Source organism: Phocoena phocoena, chromosome 3 (genome assembly GCF_963924675.1).
Source record: "Phocoena phocoena chromosome 3, mPhoPho1.1, whole genome shotgun sequence".
NCBI classification, from domain to species: domain Eukaryota; kingdom Metazoa; phylum Chordata; class Mammalia; order Artiodactyla; family Phocoenidae; genus Phocoena; species Phocoena phocoena.
Window position 1 is genome coordinate 9,385,970 of NC_089221.1, and position 15,999 is coordinate 9,401,968.

General features: G+C 41.9%; 1 protein-coding gene across 3 annotated transcripts in view; it reads right to left on the reverse strand.

The window, feature by feature from the left end:
- The window catches only part of CTNND2 (catenin delta 2), a 434,854-nt gene that overhangs the window by 43,666 nt on the left and 375,189 nt on the right, over positions 1–15,999 (reverse strand). For all 3 annotated transcript variants that reach the window (XM_065874257.1, XM_065874256.1, XM_065874255.1), the window contains 2 exons: positions 10,902–11,112; positions 901–985 (listed from right to left, as the gene is read on the reverse strand). In XM_065874257.1, the coding sequence (XP_065730329.1) occupies positions 901–985; positions 10,902–11,112 (296 nt within the window). The remainder of the gene's footprint in view (positions 1–900; positions 986–10,901; positions 11,113–15,999) is intronic.

The window sequence follows — 15,999 nt, forward strand, 5'->3', positions numbered from 1 at the left end:
TGCCTAGGCTATTCTCCCTGCCAATCTGTCAGTGGTGTCCTCCGCCCCATTTGTTAGCTCAAATCTGTCCTGGGATCTCCGATCATTTAAAATGACTCACATCTGCTGGTCTGGTAACAACAAAACGACAACTTCTGGGAGATGTTGTGAAAGGACTCTCTCCCCTCCCAAGCAAAAAAGAAAAGTACGCATCTTTTGTTCAGCAGCATTTGGGAATGAGGTATAGAATTAAAATTTCTAGATATGACCTTTTTCTCTTAAGGTTTATTTTTAAACCATTTTGGGGATGAAGTCTCCTCTGAAACGTATGATATAAATTCCAGCCGGCCTGGGGAGAGTCTGCTGAATGAATGCCCAGCCTCTTGCTATGATCTACGGCTGTCGTCAGGATCATCAACCCTTCAACCTGATCAGTCACTAGTTCGGGGTCTCAGGCTAGGAATGTGGGGCAGGCTGTCGGGTCTCTACTCAACGTTCCTGGGCTGCAATTCTTCTCAACCTCCTGAACTGCTTTTTACATTTTTTTCTGTCTCCTCTCTACTATTACTACATTATTTATTGACGCTTTTTTTTTTTTTTTGGCAAAATCCCTCTGTTCATTATTACTTTTTAGTCTATTACACAATACAGAAGCTCAGAAAAACAATCTTATTTTCGCTATGGCTATCGGTCTGTCCAATCCAGAAAGTTCATGAATCTTAGTGTATATTCAGGGGACACTTAGTGACCCTTTTCTTTTGCTTCTTCATTGATCTCTTGTTTCAGCTGTGTTTCAATTGCTCAGACTCTGAGACGAGGTCCCTTCATACCTATGACACATCTCGTTAGGACCAAATACGGTGCCTTTGGGCTCAGGGACCTTGTGCAGCTAACGAGCCAAGAAGGTAAAGCAAACCTTACCTTTTTGTAGAGACTCCTCAGGTCTCGGTACTGCCACATGCTGTTCAGAACCTGAGATGCGGCCTTGATCACCTTCGGAGAGTGTCTGATAAAGAAAAGACAGGACATGCAAGATGGCGAGCGGGACAGCTGGGCTTCAAATTGACTTGTCAGGAAACAGCAAGAATAAAAGGAATAAAAGCTTCATGGCTTTTCTGGCTCTTTTCTTTTTCCAGACTGGACAGTACAAGGGATGGCTGTCACCAGTCTCCAGCCTCATTCTCACCCACATACCCATGAAGGGGAGAGACAGGAAGGCACTGCAATTTGGCAAAGAGTTTTCAAAATGCAAACCCGAGAGCCGTGCATTGCAAATGCAAACCCAAGAGTCAGAATGCAGATTTAGCGCTGGACTACAAAATGGAACAGAAAGAAGAGAAGGATAGCAACTAGGAAAGGCCAGATTAAAGGGTTTTATGGCAGTGTTGTTTAACACCTGTGTAGTAAGTAAGGCGAAGAAAGATATTCACTTTCTCAACTGAAGCATGAGAGCACGTATAGCGTTGGCTCTACATACCTGAGGGGTTACAGGCAATTGTTTTCCGTTTGCTGATGATGCCAAGCACAAGTGACTGGCATGAAGCTGACGTGTGCACACACTGGCACACACACTCTCTTACATTTATATGGAGGGATGAGCGTGGATAAGCATCTATAAACAAAGCCCTTCGTGCAATTAAAGCTCTGTCCTCTGGATCAGAGTGAGAAAGTAAGGTCATGGAAACCTTTGGACTAGCGGTTCTTACCATTGTTTTCGAGTCATGGCTTTGAAATCCCTATGAAACTATAGCTAAATATTTCGCCTTTTGGTTCAGTGCCAACCTGCATCTCAGAACAGACACTAGGTCAATACATCCATGTTGATTAAATTCAATCCAGTTCTTGGAAGTCACTTTGACTAGTGGTGAGGGCAACTATTAACTACCTCCGGATTCTTTGTTCCAATGGGCTGGGTCCACAACAGCAGCACAACTTGAGTGGCTATTGTGACACTGTACCCAATCGCAAGGGCTGGTACACTTTTGCTGTAAAGGGTCAGATAATAAATATTCTGTGATTTGTGGACCACATGGTCTTGGTCGCAGCTGCTCAACTCTGCCATTGCAGGATGAGAGGAGTCATAAATAATAGACAAGAGAATGGAAGTGGCTGTGTTCTAATCAAGTGTTACTTACAAGGACGGATGGTGGTGGGGATTTGGCTCGTGGGTTGCAGTTGGCCGACCCCTGGCCTATGTGGTGACTCCTGGAGTTGGGCAGGACATAACCACTCGTGAGGACTCCAAGGTGAAGTCCACCCCTGAAGCTGACCCATGGTGCAGTGGCCCACAGATCCCTCAAAGAGAACATCTGAATTGAGATCAAAACTGCTTCTGACATAAAATAGTTTTTAAAATGCAAAGTAAGCAGATGGTTAGATGGGATCAGGTCGAGCTCGGATTTGAAAGCCAGAGCGAATGGATGTGTGAGGACCTGCAAATGAAATGATGGGATGCTAATACATGATCAATTAAATGTCTGCTATTTTCCTGGGTCTTCACGTTTGCAATGTAGACCAACTACGTTTAAGTATTCTTCATCCGTTTACTTACTGGAAACAGTAACAGTCACTCTTACTATCGTTATTGCTGACTTGGAATTCAAATTTGGCTTGTGTTTGAAAATCTCTTAGTTATACTGTGTACTTTTAAAAGAAAAAAATACAGAGTTCTTATAAATTTCAAGATTTTTTCTCTATGAGAGATAAGCTGTATTTAAGTAATACACATGTTTTCTTTCACTGAAATGGACAGTTGCTAAATGATTTCACATTTATGCTAGTATCATGCTCTAAATGTATTAAATTCTTTTGATGTAGAGAATTTTAGATCTTTTCATGGATACAGACACAGGTACACTTTATTCTTTTTTAAAAAACTGAATTATAATTGACCTACAGCACTCTGTCAGTTCCTAGTGATCGATATCTGTATACATTACAAAATAAACACCGTGATAACTCTGTCACTACACAAAGTTATTACAATATTATTGACTATATTCCCTGTGCTGTATATTTCATCCCTATGATTCATTTATTTTGCAACTGGAATTTTGTATCTTTTGATCTCCCTCACCTATTTCACTCACCCCGCCCCCCCCCAATCCCACCATCCCGCTCTTCTCTGGCAGCCACCTGTTTGTCCTCTGGATCTGTGAGTCTGTTTCTGTTTAGTTATGTTTGTTCTTTTGTTTTGTAGATTCCACATACAAGTGAAATCATATGGTATTTGTCTTGCTCTGACTTATTTCACTTAGCATAATACCCTCTAGGTCCATCCATATTGTTGCAAATTACAAGATTTTATTCTTTTTTATGGCCAAGTAATAGTCGTCTCTGTCTCTGTCTCTCTCACTATCTATCTATCTATCTATCTATCTATCTCACATCTTCATTATCCATTCACCTATCGATAGATACTTGGGCAGTTTCCATATACTGACTATTGTAAATAATGCTGTAATGAACATTGAAGTGCATGTATTTTTTTCTAATTCGTGTTTTTGTTTTCTTTGGAAAAATATACAGAACTTGAATTGCTGGATCATATGGTGGTTCTATTTTTAATTTTTTGAGGACCCTCCATGCTCTTCTCCATAGCGGCTGCACCAATTTACATTCCCACCAACAACATACGAGGGTTCCCTTTCCTCCACATCCTCGCCAACACTTGTTATTTTTGTCCTTTTGATGACAGCCATTCTGACAGGTGTGAGGTGATACCTCACTGTGGTTTTGATTTGCATTTCCCTGATGATTAGTGATGCTGAGCATCTTTTCATGTGTCTGTTGGCCATCTGTATGTCTTCTTTGGAAAAATGCCTATTGAGGTCTTCTGCCTATTTTTTAATTGGGCTGTTTTTGATATTGAGATATATATATATATCTTGGATATATACAACTGGATATTAACCCCTTGTTGGTTATATCGTTTGTGAATATTCAATAGGTTGTCTTTTCATTTTGTTGATGGTTCCCTTTGCTATGCAAAAGCTTTTAAGTTTAATTAGGTCCCTTTTGTTTATTTTTGCTTTTGTTTCCTTTGCCTGAGGAGACAGACCTCTCAAAATATTGCTATGACTTATGTCAAAGAGTGTCCTGCCTATGTTTTCCTCTAGAAGTTTCAGATTTCTGGTCTTCCATTTAGGTCTTTAATCCATGTTGGGTTTTTTTTTGTTTATGATATTAGAGAATGTTCTAGTTTCATTCTTCTGCATGTACCTGTTCAGTTTTCCCAGCATCACTTATTGAAGAGACTGTCTTTTTTCTCCATTATATATTCTTGCCTCCTCTGTCATATAGTAATTGACCATAAGTGTATGGGTTTTATTTCTGGGCTTTCTATTCTGTTCCATTGATCGATGTGTCTGTTTTTCTGCCAGTACCATACAGTTTTGATGACTGCAGCTTTGTCTGACTGGTTATTTTTTATATTTTCTAGTTCCTTGTTAAATTTCTCACTGTGTTCATCTAGTCTCTTCCCGAGCTCAGTTAGCATTCTTATTACTATTGCTTTGAACTCTTTGTCTGGTAAATTTTTTTTTTTTTTTTTTTTTTTTTTTTATGCAGTACATGGGTGTCTCACTGCTGTGGCCTCTCCCATTGCGGAGCACAGGTTCCGGACACACAGGCTCAGTGGCCACGGCCCATGGGCCCAGCAGCTCCACAGCATGTGGGATCCTCCTGGACCGGGGCACAAACCCGTGCCCCTCGCATCGGCAGGCGGACTCCCAACCACTGTGCCACCAGGGAAGCCCTGGTACACTATTTATCTCTGTTTCATTAGGGTTGTTTTCCACCGTCTTCTCTTGTGTTTTCGTTTGAAACATATTCCTCTGTCTTCTCATTTTGTTTAACATTCTCTGTCTCTATGAAATTAGGTGTAGGAGCTGACTATTCCAGTCTTGAAGGGGTGTCCTTGTGTGGGAGCATCCCTATACCATCTGCATGTGTGCCCAGTCGATGGAGAGAGAGCTGACACAGTGGTGGGAGAGCTGGATCTGAAGTGAGCATGGGTCACATCTTCCCCTGGGGTGTGCTGGCAGCTACCACCTTGTTGGATGATATGGCTGGAGATGGAGGGGTTAGAGTCAGAGCCAGGTGTGAACCAGGGCGTCTTCTGTGCTCAGCGGCAGTTACCACCCTATCAGGGGCTGGAGCAGAAGCCCAGAGGGTCTAGTCCAAGCTGGCTCTGTTCTCTCTAAGCGTGCACACTCTCCTTGGTCATGGTGGCCTGTGCTCTAGTGGAGAGCAGTGCTGGAGCAAGAGGGGCTGGAGCAGGTGTCCAGTGTGGGCTGGCATGGTCTTGGGAAACCAGCTAGAGCCCCAGACAGTTTTCAATCTGCTTCCTCTGAGGTATTCCCAGGAGTAAGCAAGTTTGTGCATGGGCTGTTAACAAGCAAGTCTTGTTCTCTTCTTCTGTAAATCCTACTGGTGTTTAACCAGGTAAGGCAACTTGTCTTCCTGGTGTCTGACCCCAGGGCTGGGGTGCTCAGTGTGTGATCTGAACCCCTCGCTGCCCAGGGAGGATCCCTAAGGCCATGATATCTCCTTCTTCTTCTGTGTCCCCTGCTAAGGGCACAGGTCCTGACCCGACCACAACTCCTCCCTTCCTCTGTAGATACAGACTCCGTGTGTATCTTTCTTTACAGACTTGGTTGAAGACGAACCTTTCTGCAAGTCTCCAGGTTGTTTTCAGTAGAGTTGCTCCAACATGAAGATGATTTGATATGTTTTTTGGGGGGGAGGTGGGCTTGGTTTCCTCCTACTCCACCATCTTGATCTCTCTCCTCCACATTTAATAGTTTTCATATTTTGTATCATTTTCTGTTTTGTATATCCCTTAACTACTTATTGTGGCTATAGATGATTTTACTACTTCTGTTTTCTAACCTTCCTACTGGATTTATAAGTGGTTTATCTACTATCTTTACTGTATATTTATCAGTGACATTTTTCCCTTGGTAATTTTCATATTTCTACTTGTGGTCTTTTCTTTTCCACTTAGAGAAGTACCGTTAACATTTCTTGCAAAGCTGGTTTAGTGGTGCTGAACTCTTTTAGCTTTTTCTTGCCTGTAAAACTCAAATCCGAATGATAATCTTGGTGGATAGAGTATTCTGGGTTGTAGAAGTTTTTTCCTTTCATCGCTGTGAATATATCATGTCACTCTCTTCTGGTCCGCAAAGTTTCTGTGGAAAAGTCAGCTGAGAGTCTCATGGGAGTTCCCTTGTCCATACTTAGTTGCTTTTCCCTTGCTGCTTTTAAGATTCTCTCTTTATCTTTAATTTTTTCCATCTTAATGACAATGTATCTTGGTGAGGACCTCTTTGGGTTCATCTTGTTTGGGACTTGCTGTACTTCCTGGACCTGGGTGTCTTTTTTCTTTCCCAGGTTAGAGAAGTTTTCAGCTATTATCCCTTCAAACAAGTTCTCTGCCCCTTTCTCTCTGTGTCCTTCTGGGCCCCTACAATGTGAATATTAGTATGCTTAATGTTGTCCCAAAGGTATCTCAAACTATCCTCATTTAAAAATTTTCTTGTATTTGGTGAGTTTGGTTGAATTCCACTACTCTGTCTTCCAGTCTGCTGATCCATTCCTCTGTATCATCTAATCTACTATTGATTCTTTCTAGTGTATTTTTTATTTCAGTTATTGTATTCTTCAGTTCTGTTTGGTTCTTCTCCTGAGCATCTTTATGATCATTACCTTGAACTCTTTATTGGGTGGATTGTTTATTTCTATTTCACTTAGTTCTTCTTCTGGAGTTCTAGTTTTCCTTTATTTGCAACATATTCCTTTGTCACTTTGCTTTATTCTCTGTCTTTATTTCTATGTATCAAGTAGGTCTGTTATGTTTCCTGATCTTGGAGAAGTGGTCTTATGTAGGAGCTGTCCCATGGGGCCCAGCAGCATGCTCTCCTCTGGTCACAGAGATGTATGCTCTAGGGGTGTCCCCTTTGTGGTCTGTGTGGGTCCTTCTTTTGTGGCAGGGTCAACTACTGTGGGTGCACTGGTAGGGGGGCTGGCCCCTGGTCCGGTTGGCTGCCAGGCCCTGCCTTGTGTGGAGGCTGCTGGCTTGCTGGTGGGCAGGGCTGGGTCCTGACACAGCCGACTGCTCGATGTAGGGGGTCCCGGGACTGGGGCTGACTGGCTGGTGGGCAGGTAAGCCTCTGGTGCTAACAGACTAGAGGGAGGACTCCAAAAGGCACTTGTTAGCACCAGTGTCCTCAAGGTAGAACTAGCTCCCCAAAATGCCTGCTGCTAGCATCTCGGTCCCCAGGCAGGGGAGTCTCAGTTGCCTCCTGCCTCTCTGAGAGGCTCTCTAAGATCGGCAAGGGGTCTGACCCAGGCTGTTTTCAAACTGCTGCCTCTGCACGCTCTGTTTTGAGGTATGTGAGATTTTGCGTGAGCCCTTTAAGAGCGGAGTCTGTGTCTCCTATGGCGTCCCTCCAGCTCTCCCATCTGGGGGCTGGTCTTCCTGGTGCTGGCGAGCCCGATGTAGGCTCCTTGGGGAGAACCTCTGCAACTGTGATGATCCTCACATGTTATTCTTATATAATCAATGCTGAGCAAAGATTAAATGCTATGTTTTGCTGTAGTTTATCACCACTAGCTAGATACGTATCTATGACAAAAGTCAGGCAACTCTAGAGGAATACATATTAATAATATTCAGGTAGCGATAATATAGTTGAAACATATTTAGTATGCAAAAATTCCTCTGATGGTGTAATTTTTTTTCTACTCCTTGCTTAGTTACAAAATAGAAAGAGACTGTGAATACGTAATGAATAGCAGCTTTTAACCTCTCAATTAAAATGCCAATACATCACAGTGTTATAAAAAACTGATGAAGGTCAAAGAAACATCACTTTCTTTTTAGACTTTAATTTTGATTCATCCACTAGACTGGTCCCATGCAGCGTCTACTTGAAAAACTATAACTATTGATTGAAGGACTTGAACAACTGAGTACTTCTTATGTGACAAGTGATTATAACTGCAGCCACAAACAGAGCTCCTTACTGATAAGTAACAGTGGAGGCTGTTAAATGGCTTTTCTGTCTTATGACAAAATACAGTGACACACTCAACACTATTTCCTACATAACTGTTAAAATCTGAAAAAATACAAATGTACTTTTGAAACAGATGGACTTGTCCATATTGCATGTTTAAAATGATGTGAAAAGAATAAGTTATCAAGACTTAAAATGGTAAGTATGAAAGACTCCTGTAAGAGTCATTAACGATTACACAATGTCTGATCTTCACCAGAGGTGTCAAATTAGGGGCGGCTGAGAATTTCAGGTGATGCCATTCATTGTGGGTGTTCAGCACGGCCATTCCAGCCACAGGATTCCAGAATAATTCTTCCAGTGTATTGGCAAAACATGGTGAGCTATACAGTTCAAACAGACTGTGATTGGCAACGTGCCAGGCTGACTCATTAGTATCACGGCATATTTAAGCTTGTGTATGTTTAGAAATAAAACCTATAAATATGTTAAAGGCAGAATCATAGCCTCGTAGGTTTTTTTCATCTGTGTTTTCTCATGCGATCTCAAGTTAAAAGTTTGAATAATTTTTTGAGGAGGGCAAGTTTGCAAGCATTTTATGACTTAACTAGAGCCAACTGATATCCCTCCCTTTTCCAATTATTAAATCATCTCCAATTCCAAAAATTCTATTTTCAATAACGTGTTTCTATTTTGTTCAAACCCGTCTAGAAGTCCATGGGAGTCTCAGTGCCTACTATCATGACAGAATTGAGTGACAAATGGTGAGTTTAGTGGTAAGATCCAGAGCAATTCTTCTGGATTCATTTTAAGAGCAGTGAGAAGTAATAATCAAATTGAAGTGTAGGTGGCTGACAAGGTTATCTCCAGTTATAAAAACCTTGTTTTGATCCCCAAATTAGTCACTAAATATAAAAGAGATAAACCACATAAAATAATGGTTGAGACTGACTAAGCAGGAGAATTATAACTGGGAAGATGCTTGACTCAAAGCAATTCCACACTTCTTACTGAATTCATAAATCCAGACTGCTAACACTGGAGAAAAAAGATAAAGAAACAATGACATGAAATGAGTATTCCATAAAGAAATTTTCAGTCAATTTAAAGCACAGATTTGAGATTATTTGTAATGAAAGGAATCTCCCATTAACAATAATCCAGAGGAAGAGACTGAACAGGACTATTTTCTGGATGGGCAACGTGGATATATACTGTTGCATAGATGGTTTCCTCAAATGAGTTTTTAATTCGTTTCATCAAATAATTTTCTTTGACCACAGGACTGATAAAAGCATCTCTTCTCTTTAAGGTCCAGTAGGGAGGCTCACACAGATGGAAGGAATTAATGTGACCACCTCCCACAGCTCTACTGTCTTACGATTCAGAGAAAACACTTTCGTCTTGGAATGTGCCATGAATATAGACAAATATATCAGAGAGTTTTTGTGGACTATGGTTTTACTGTGTGAGCATGTGTGTTTGCTTAAGAAAAGCATCAACATATTAAGTTCTTAATGCTCAAAACAGGTAAGCATTTCAATTAGAGATTCCAAAGGTCTACTGAAGCTATATAAAAAAGAAAACCACGTGGCTTCCTGCCTATGTAGAAGAGCATTTTACTGTAAGTATTATAAGATATAATTCAAGCCATCCATCTACATTGCACAATTATTACACGAGTCCAGAGGGGCTTCTCTGTATTTGATATAGGAAAGTATTCAAATCCTAATCCTGAATTGTTCACTGAACCTATTTGGAGGTCTCAGAGTGCTTAAACAGAAGCCCTGAAACTTCACTAATTATGCAATGATATTATCTGGAATTAAATGAGAGAATTTCCAAAAAGTCTCAAAGTGCATCCTTCACAGCCTTTAATAACAGGAGAAAAATTATTCAGTGTTTAGATATAAAGGAATGGAGGGGTGTGGCCAGGAATGCAAAGTCAAGAAGTAGACCCTTGATAACAGAAGGTTTACCCTTTTAATCTTACTTGATTACATTGAGGGACTTAAAGGAGGCAAAACTGAATTAAGGTTAATGAATGTTTTTGTAAAATTGACAGCTCGCTGATATACTGACACTGTGGCTTGTGAAGATGTGTTTTGGTTACACAGAGTAAGATACCATCGATTCTTAAATCAAACTGGGGACATTCCTGTTTCTGGCGGTGCCGCTCCTTTGACATGAGCCTTTTCCCTCTTTATTCCATTGGCATAAAAGTCCTCCTTCCTCACTGCCTCTATCCCCTCTGCCCCAGAAATTTCTATTCAGTCTTTAAGACTTGATTATTACTTCTTTTAGGAAATATTTTATGACAGCCCCTCCCTCAGTTTTAGATTGGAAAGTATGAGCACAGTGACTTGTTAAATTCAATAATTTGTCCCAAAGGCACAGCTGGTAAAGGAGGGTGCTGGTTGGACGCTGATTTCTCTCTGACTCCGTCACACTGTTTTCTCCCCCATCCTCCCTGACTTGCTATGCAGAACTGAAGAGGCACAGAACGAAAGGTTGTGGATCCATCATCAACACTTGGACTTGCAGCCGCAGAGGAACAGCTGCCACCAAATACCTTCATGAATCAGGGTCGTCTCTTCCGTATGGAAGGAACTTGCTAGTCACTAGACTGGACGCTGGATTGTCAAGCCTATCTTACTAACATCCCAGGACTCACCAAGTCATGAGTTATTTATCAAATCAAAATTATTAGTAAGATCAGCTTTCCTTGTGTGGGGGAAACTGGAAGACTGGAAGCCATCTGCTGTTTCTCTTGATTATCAGACGCGAGTGCTTCCCAGTGACATTCAGTGGTGTTACCCATACCCAGGGGATTCTGGGCACACTTAGAACCGATTCTACCAATACCAATTCTATGTGATAGGAAGTCACCGTCTGACTTACTTGTCTCCTTTGCTTTTGGAGATGCCGACCAACTTCTCGATGCCGCCGGCGTCCCGTAAGGCCTTGGCGTTCTCCATGTTCTTGGTGATCACCTCGTGCAGGGTGCAGCACACGGCTGTCACCGTGTCGTCCGACATGGCCTTGCTCGCCGCGTTGCTGCTGTTATTCCCGCCTGGAAGCCGATGGACCAGGTCTCGCATGGCGTATTTGCCTTTGGAAAAGAAAACGAAGGGAAGAGCTGAAATGTGGTCAAAACCGAGGAAGAGTGTGGAGGGAGAGGTGCAGACGGGGGTGAAAAAGAGAACACAAGAGGCCACGTTAATGCAGTGTTGTCTGTTCCCCGTCACTGATTATTCTTTATGGGGTAACCGTGGACACATACACAGAGAAAACGGTATTTCTTCACAGCAAATGTACGGACTTTTGGTGCTGGACGGATGTGGGACTGACTCTTTGGACAAGTTATTTCATGCCTCTGAGCCTCAGCTTCTTAAATTGCGAAGCAAGAATAATGGTACCTCCCTTACAAGGCTGTTGCGAAGAAATGTGTGGGAAGCACTTAACACACAGTCATGACCCTGGACTCAGGACTCAATAGAAGTTAGCACTCAGTGGGTTCCTGCTTGCTATTCACAGAAGTCAGGAAAACATAGGGTAATTCTAACATAACCTCAGGAATGCCTTGACGGGAGCTATGTTGGGACTTGTATTATTTAACAAATACGAGTCAAAACACAAAAATGTATGTATATATGACATCTGCATTCTGGTCCCTATAAAGCAAAGAGAAACATTTAAAGCGGGGAGAGAAACTTTACAAACAATATATAAAACTAGGTGTCCTTTGAACTAAGGTAACTGGATGATCGATCTGTCTCTCTGATGGGATTTTACTGAATGGTTCTACCATATAACATTTACTAATTTGACATGTTTTACTTCCCGTGGAAAAAATAAGATAAAATGCAACTTTGCTTCCTTAATTCACTTTATCATTATTAATCATGCCGCTCCCCATGATAGAGGTACTTATAATGACATCTTTATGGAATACTTTTAGTTTACAAAGCCATTTAGGCATTACCAATAACCCTGCAAGACAATTAATTCATCCCACCTGCAGCTTCCAATTCGGTTCCATTAATTTACTTCTGGAACTAAGTAAAGGAATGCCTGTAGCAAAGTTGCCTGTTCCTAAATTTTTCAGGTGGAATCGGCATGTGTCCAAAGTTAAATTTCTGTCTCGTCTCCCATCCCCCAATTAGACATATTTAGGTAGCTCCTAAAAGCCATTTAAATGTTTTTCCTCCTTATAGGCCTCTAAAGGATAACTTATTTTGCTGTTTAATTCTCTGGCACGTGGTGCTTGGGGGGCAGGAAATGGAACCATGGAAGGAGGCAATGACATCTTAATTCCAGGCAGTAATAAATAAAACATAAGACTTCGTAATTTTGGTATCTGCTTTTATCCTATGTTTAGGTGGCTTATTTTAGCTTGGATGAAAAAGAAAATGCTGATGTCTAAATTACCGAAATAGGAAACTGTCTTCATTCACTTGACGACAGCCGAGAAGTGTCTGACAAAAATGGTTTGCCTGAAAACCCCCAAATGTAGCATATTTATTTTCCAATGACAGCACTTAAAACAGGTTGGAGAAGACCCTTGGTACATGATAGTCCTCTGAGCACCTGGCTTTACCTCCTCATCGTTAAATCACACTCGGCTCGGGCTACGAGTTTAGTCGAGCTCAGCAGGCTGGCGACTTTAGCATTAACCCCGCACAAACCACTGTCAGACCAACTTGAATTCACAGAAGTGAGAAGATGGGTGCATTCTTTATCAGGGAAGTGATCGAGGAAGGAAGCAGCAAACTCTCTCAATCCTTGTGCTTACAGGGGCATCCCCACTCCTGAATGAGCACAGAAGACTGGTTGTGTGGCCTTGCACATCATCAACATTGAAAGCAAAAATGAGGAGAGGGAGAGGATTAGGTTAGAGCATTTTTTTTTTTTTTTTAGTTTTTGTTATCATCATTTAAAAAATTACGGGTTTCCCTGGTGGCGCAGTGGTTGACATTCTGCCTGCCAATGCAGGGGACACGGGTTCGAGCCCTGGTCTGGGAAGATCCCACATGCCGCGGAGCAACTAGGCCCGTGAGCCACAACTACTGAGCCTGCGCGTCTGAAGCCTGTGCTCCGCAACAAGAGAGGCCGCGATAGTGAGAGGCCTGTGCACCGCGATGAAGAGTGGCCCCCATTTGCTGCAACTAGAGAAAGCCCTTGCACAGAAACGAAGACCCAACACAGCCATAAATAAATAAATAAAAATTTAAAAATTACAACAGACTTGAAAGTGTGGTTTCATCTTACACAGCTTCCCAACCCATGAGCCCTGAATGAGAAGCAAGGTGTCCCCGTGATGTTCAAGGGGAAGGAGCCACCACTTTCCCCAGAGCAGCCTCTTCGAATTGCCCAGTGTGCTGGACAAATACTGTCATTTCGAATGTGCTCCCCAGTGTGGAAAACGGTAGGAGTCACTGCCATATATATATGGGCACAGGGACATCAAGAGCACCTGGGGCTCAGCAGTGCTTTGGGAGGTTATGAGGGTGCAGAGGAAGAGAGCATAAGTGTACAGGCCTCACCCTGTGGATGAGTCTGCCAGGAAACAGAGGAGCTTCCTGTCTTAGAACGGGTGCCACCAACCACTGCAGACTGAAGACCACTCCCCCTTCCTCTGGATTTAACTTCGGTTAAAAATAAGTAAATAATATGACACAGCCTAACATCCCAGAGCGACTCTGGTACTGATCATACCACCTAGCAGGTGACTAATATTTCAGGACAAGAGCAAGGAACTTGTGACTACAAAGACCTGGCCCTGAGGGGATCAGGAAGAGAAGAGCAGCCATGATGGAGAGTCCTCAGACAAGGCTTTGAGCCCAGTGAAACGGTGGTGGTAACGCAGGGGAAGAGGATTCAGAAATTTCTAGCGGGGATAATGAGGTGGGTAGCGGAAACCAAGTGAATTCAGAAACTTAATAATAATGGACAAGTTGGATTTCTATTTTATTTTTCCACACAAAAGAAAACATGCTCAGCAATTCCCTGGTGGTCCAGCGGTTAGGACTCGGTGCTTTCACTGCCGGGGCCTGGGTTCAATCCCCGATCAGGGAACTTACATCCTACAAGACGCACGGTACGGCCAAAAAAAAAAAAAAAAAGAGAAAGAAAAACATCATATGGATGGGAGAACCACAGAGCAAAGTCCCATGGGAGAGACAAACTGGTCATCCGGTTCAAAAGACACTTAGATTTGGGAAAACAAAGTGAATACCTTGCCACCATTGGGAACCAAGGTGCTTTCCATGATCCACTCTCACTGGCATCACATGTTACAAAAGAAAAGCATGTTGCTCCGAGATTCAGACAGACGCTCCCTGAGATGCAAACAAAACAAAAACAGCTCCACCACCACCAACTAAAGGTCACTCTGTCTTGCTCAAATTCTCAACAGAAATGAATCCTCAGGCCATTTCTTTGAAGTTACTTAGTCTCTCATGAAATAACTTTATCTTTGACATGTGTAATACTGATATGAGATGACTACTGGACATCTGACAATTGTGTAAAAAAAAATCTACTGTTCCTATCAGTGACAGACTAACTGTAACCTTGTAACTGCTACCCTTCCTGCCCTGTGTGTGGGCAGGCGTGTTTGTAAATTACAATTAAAAACGATTTTCTCTTTACGTTTCTTTTTGGGGTCTTCTGCTCAGAGTTGGTGGGCATGTGGAGGCTTGTGGATGGACTCAGGGGACCTAACAAACTGTGTTGCCCTAGAGCGGTGCTCCTTGCTGAGCTCCTGTACACATAAGACCTGGTAGGAATTTCACGAGGAGGTAACAGAGCTTTGCTCTCGCTGACTGTGCCTGTTTCTGTTTCTATTTCAGCACTCAGCCTATTCCCGGTATTGATTTGCACACTACCCCTTGGTTTCTCCACTGGTGGGGGCAGTATTGAGTAGTGAGTGGTTTTATGGGCTAACCACCTGTGATCTTGAGTCCTTTCCTAAACTGATTGTATATCACTCTGGATCGTTCATATGGTCCTCTGTATAGCTGGTCTTTGTGATGCACTATGGTAAACTCAAATCTCTCAAACCAACGTTAGAGGAAAGAGGTTAAAAAAAAAAATGTCAGCCGAGAACAGCCCTGGATCAGGAATATAACAACTCCTTTGTCTCTGAGGTCTTAGTGCATCTTTGGCTTCCCTGTTTCTGGAGATGCTAAAACTGACCTGTGAGTTTTTGCTAAGTTGCTCTAAACTAATTTTTTTTCTTCCATTTTTTATGGTGGCAAAATACACACAATAAAAATGTATCATCTTATCTACTTGTAAGTGTACAGTTCAGTGATATTGATTAAATTCATATTGCTGTGCAACTGTCACCACCACGTATCTCCAGAGCTCTTTTCATCTTGCAAAACTACACTTCTATTAAACTCTATTAAACCATTAGACAATAACTCCCCACCCCCATCCATTAACAACCAACGTGCTACTTTCCATCTCTATGATTTTGGCAACTCTTAAGTATCTTATATAAGTGGAACCATACAGTGTGCCTTTATTTTGCTCAGCAATAATGTCTTCAAGCTTCATTCATATTGTAGAATATATCAGACTATCCCTTTTTTTTTTTTTTTTTAAGTCTGGATAATACTCCCCTGTATGCATATACCACATTCTGCTTATCCACTCATCTGTTGGTGGACACTTGGGTTGCTTCCTTATTTCAGTTATTGTGAACGATGTTACTATGAACAGAGGTGTACAAATATCCTTTCTCTTTTGATTTGTGTCTTTGGATCTAAAGTGAGTCTCTTGTAGACAACATATAGTTGGATCATGTTTTTTTTTTTCTTCTTTCTTTCCATTCTGCCAATCTCTGACTTTCGATTGGAGAGTTTAACCCCTCTATATTTAAAATAATTATTGTAAGGAGGGACTTAACTTGTGTTATTTTGCTATTTGTTTTCTACACGCCTTGTAGCTTTTCTGGTCCCTTATTTCTTACATTACTCTCTCCTTTGTG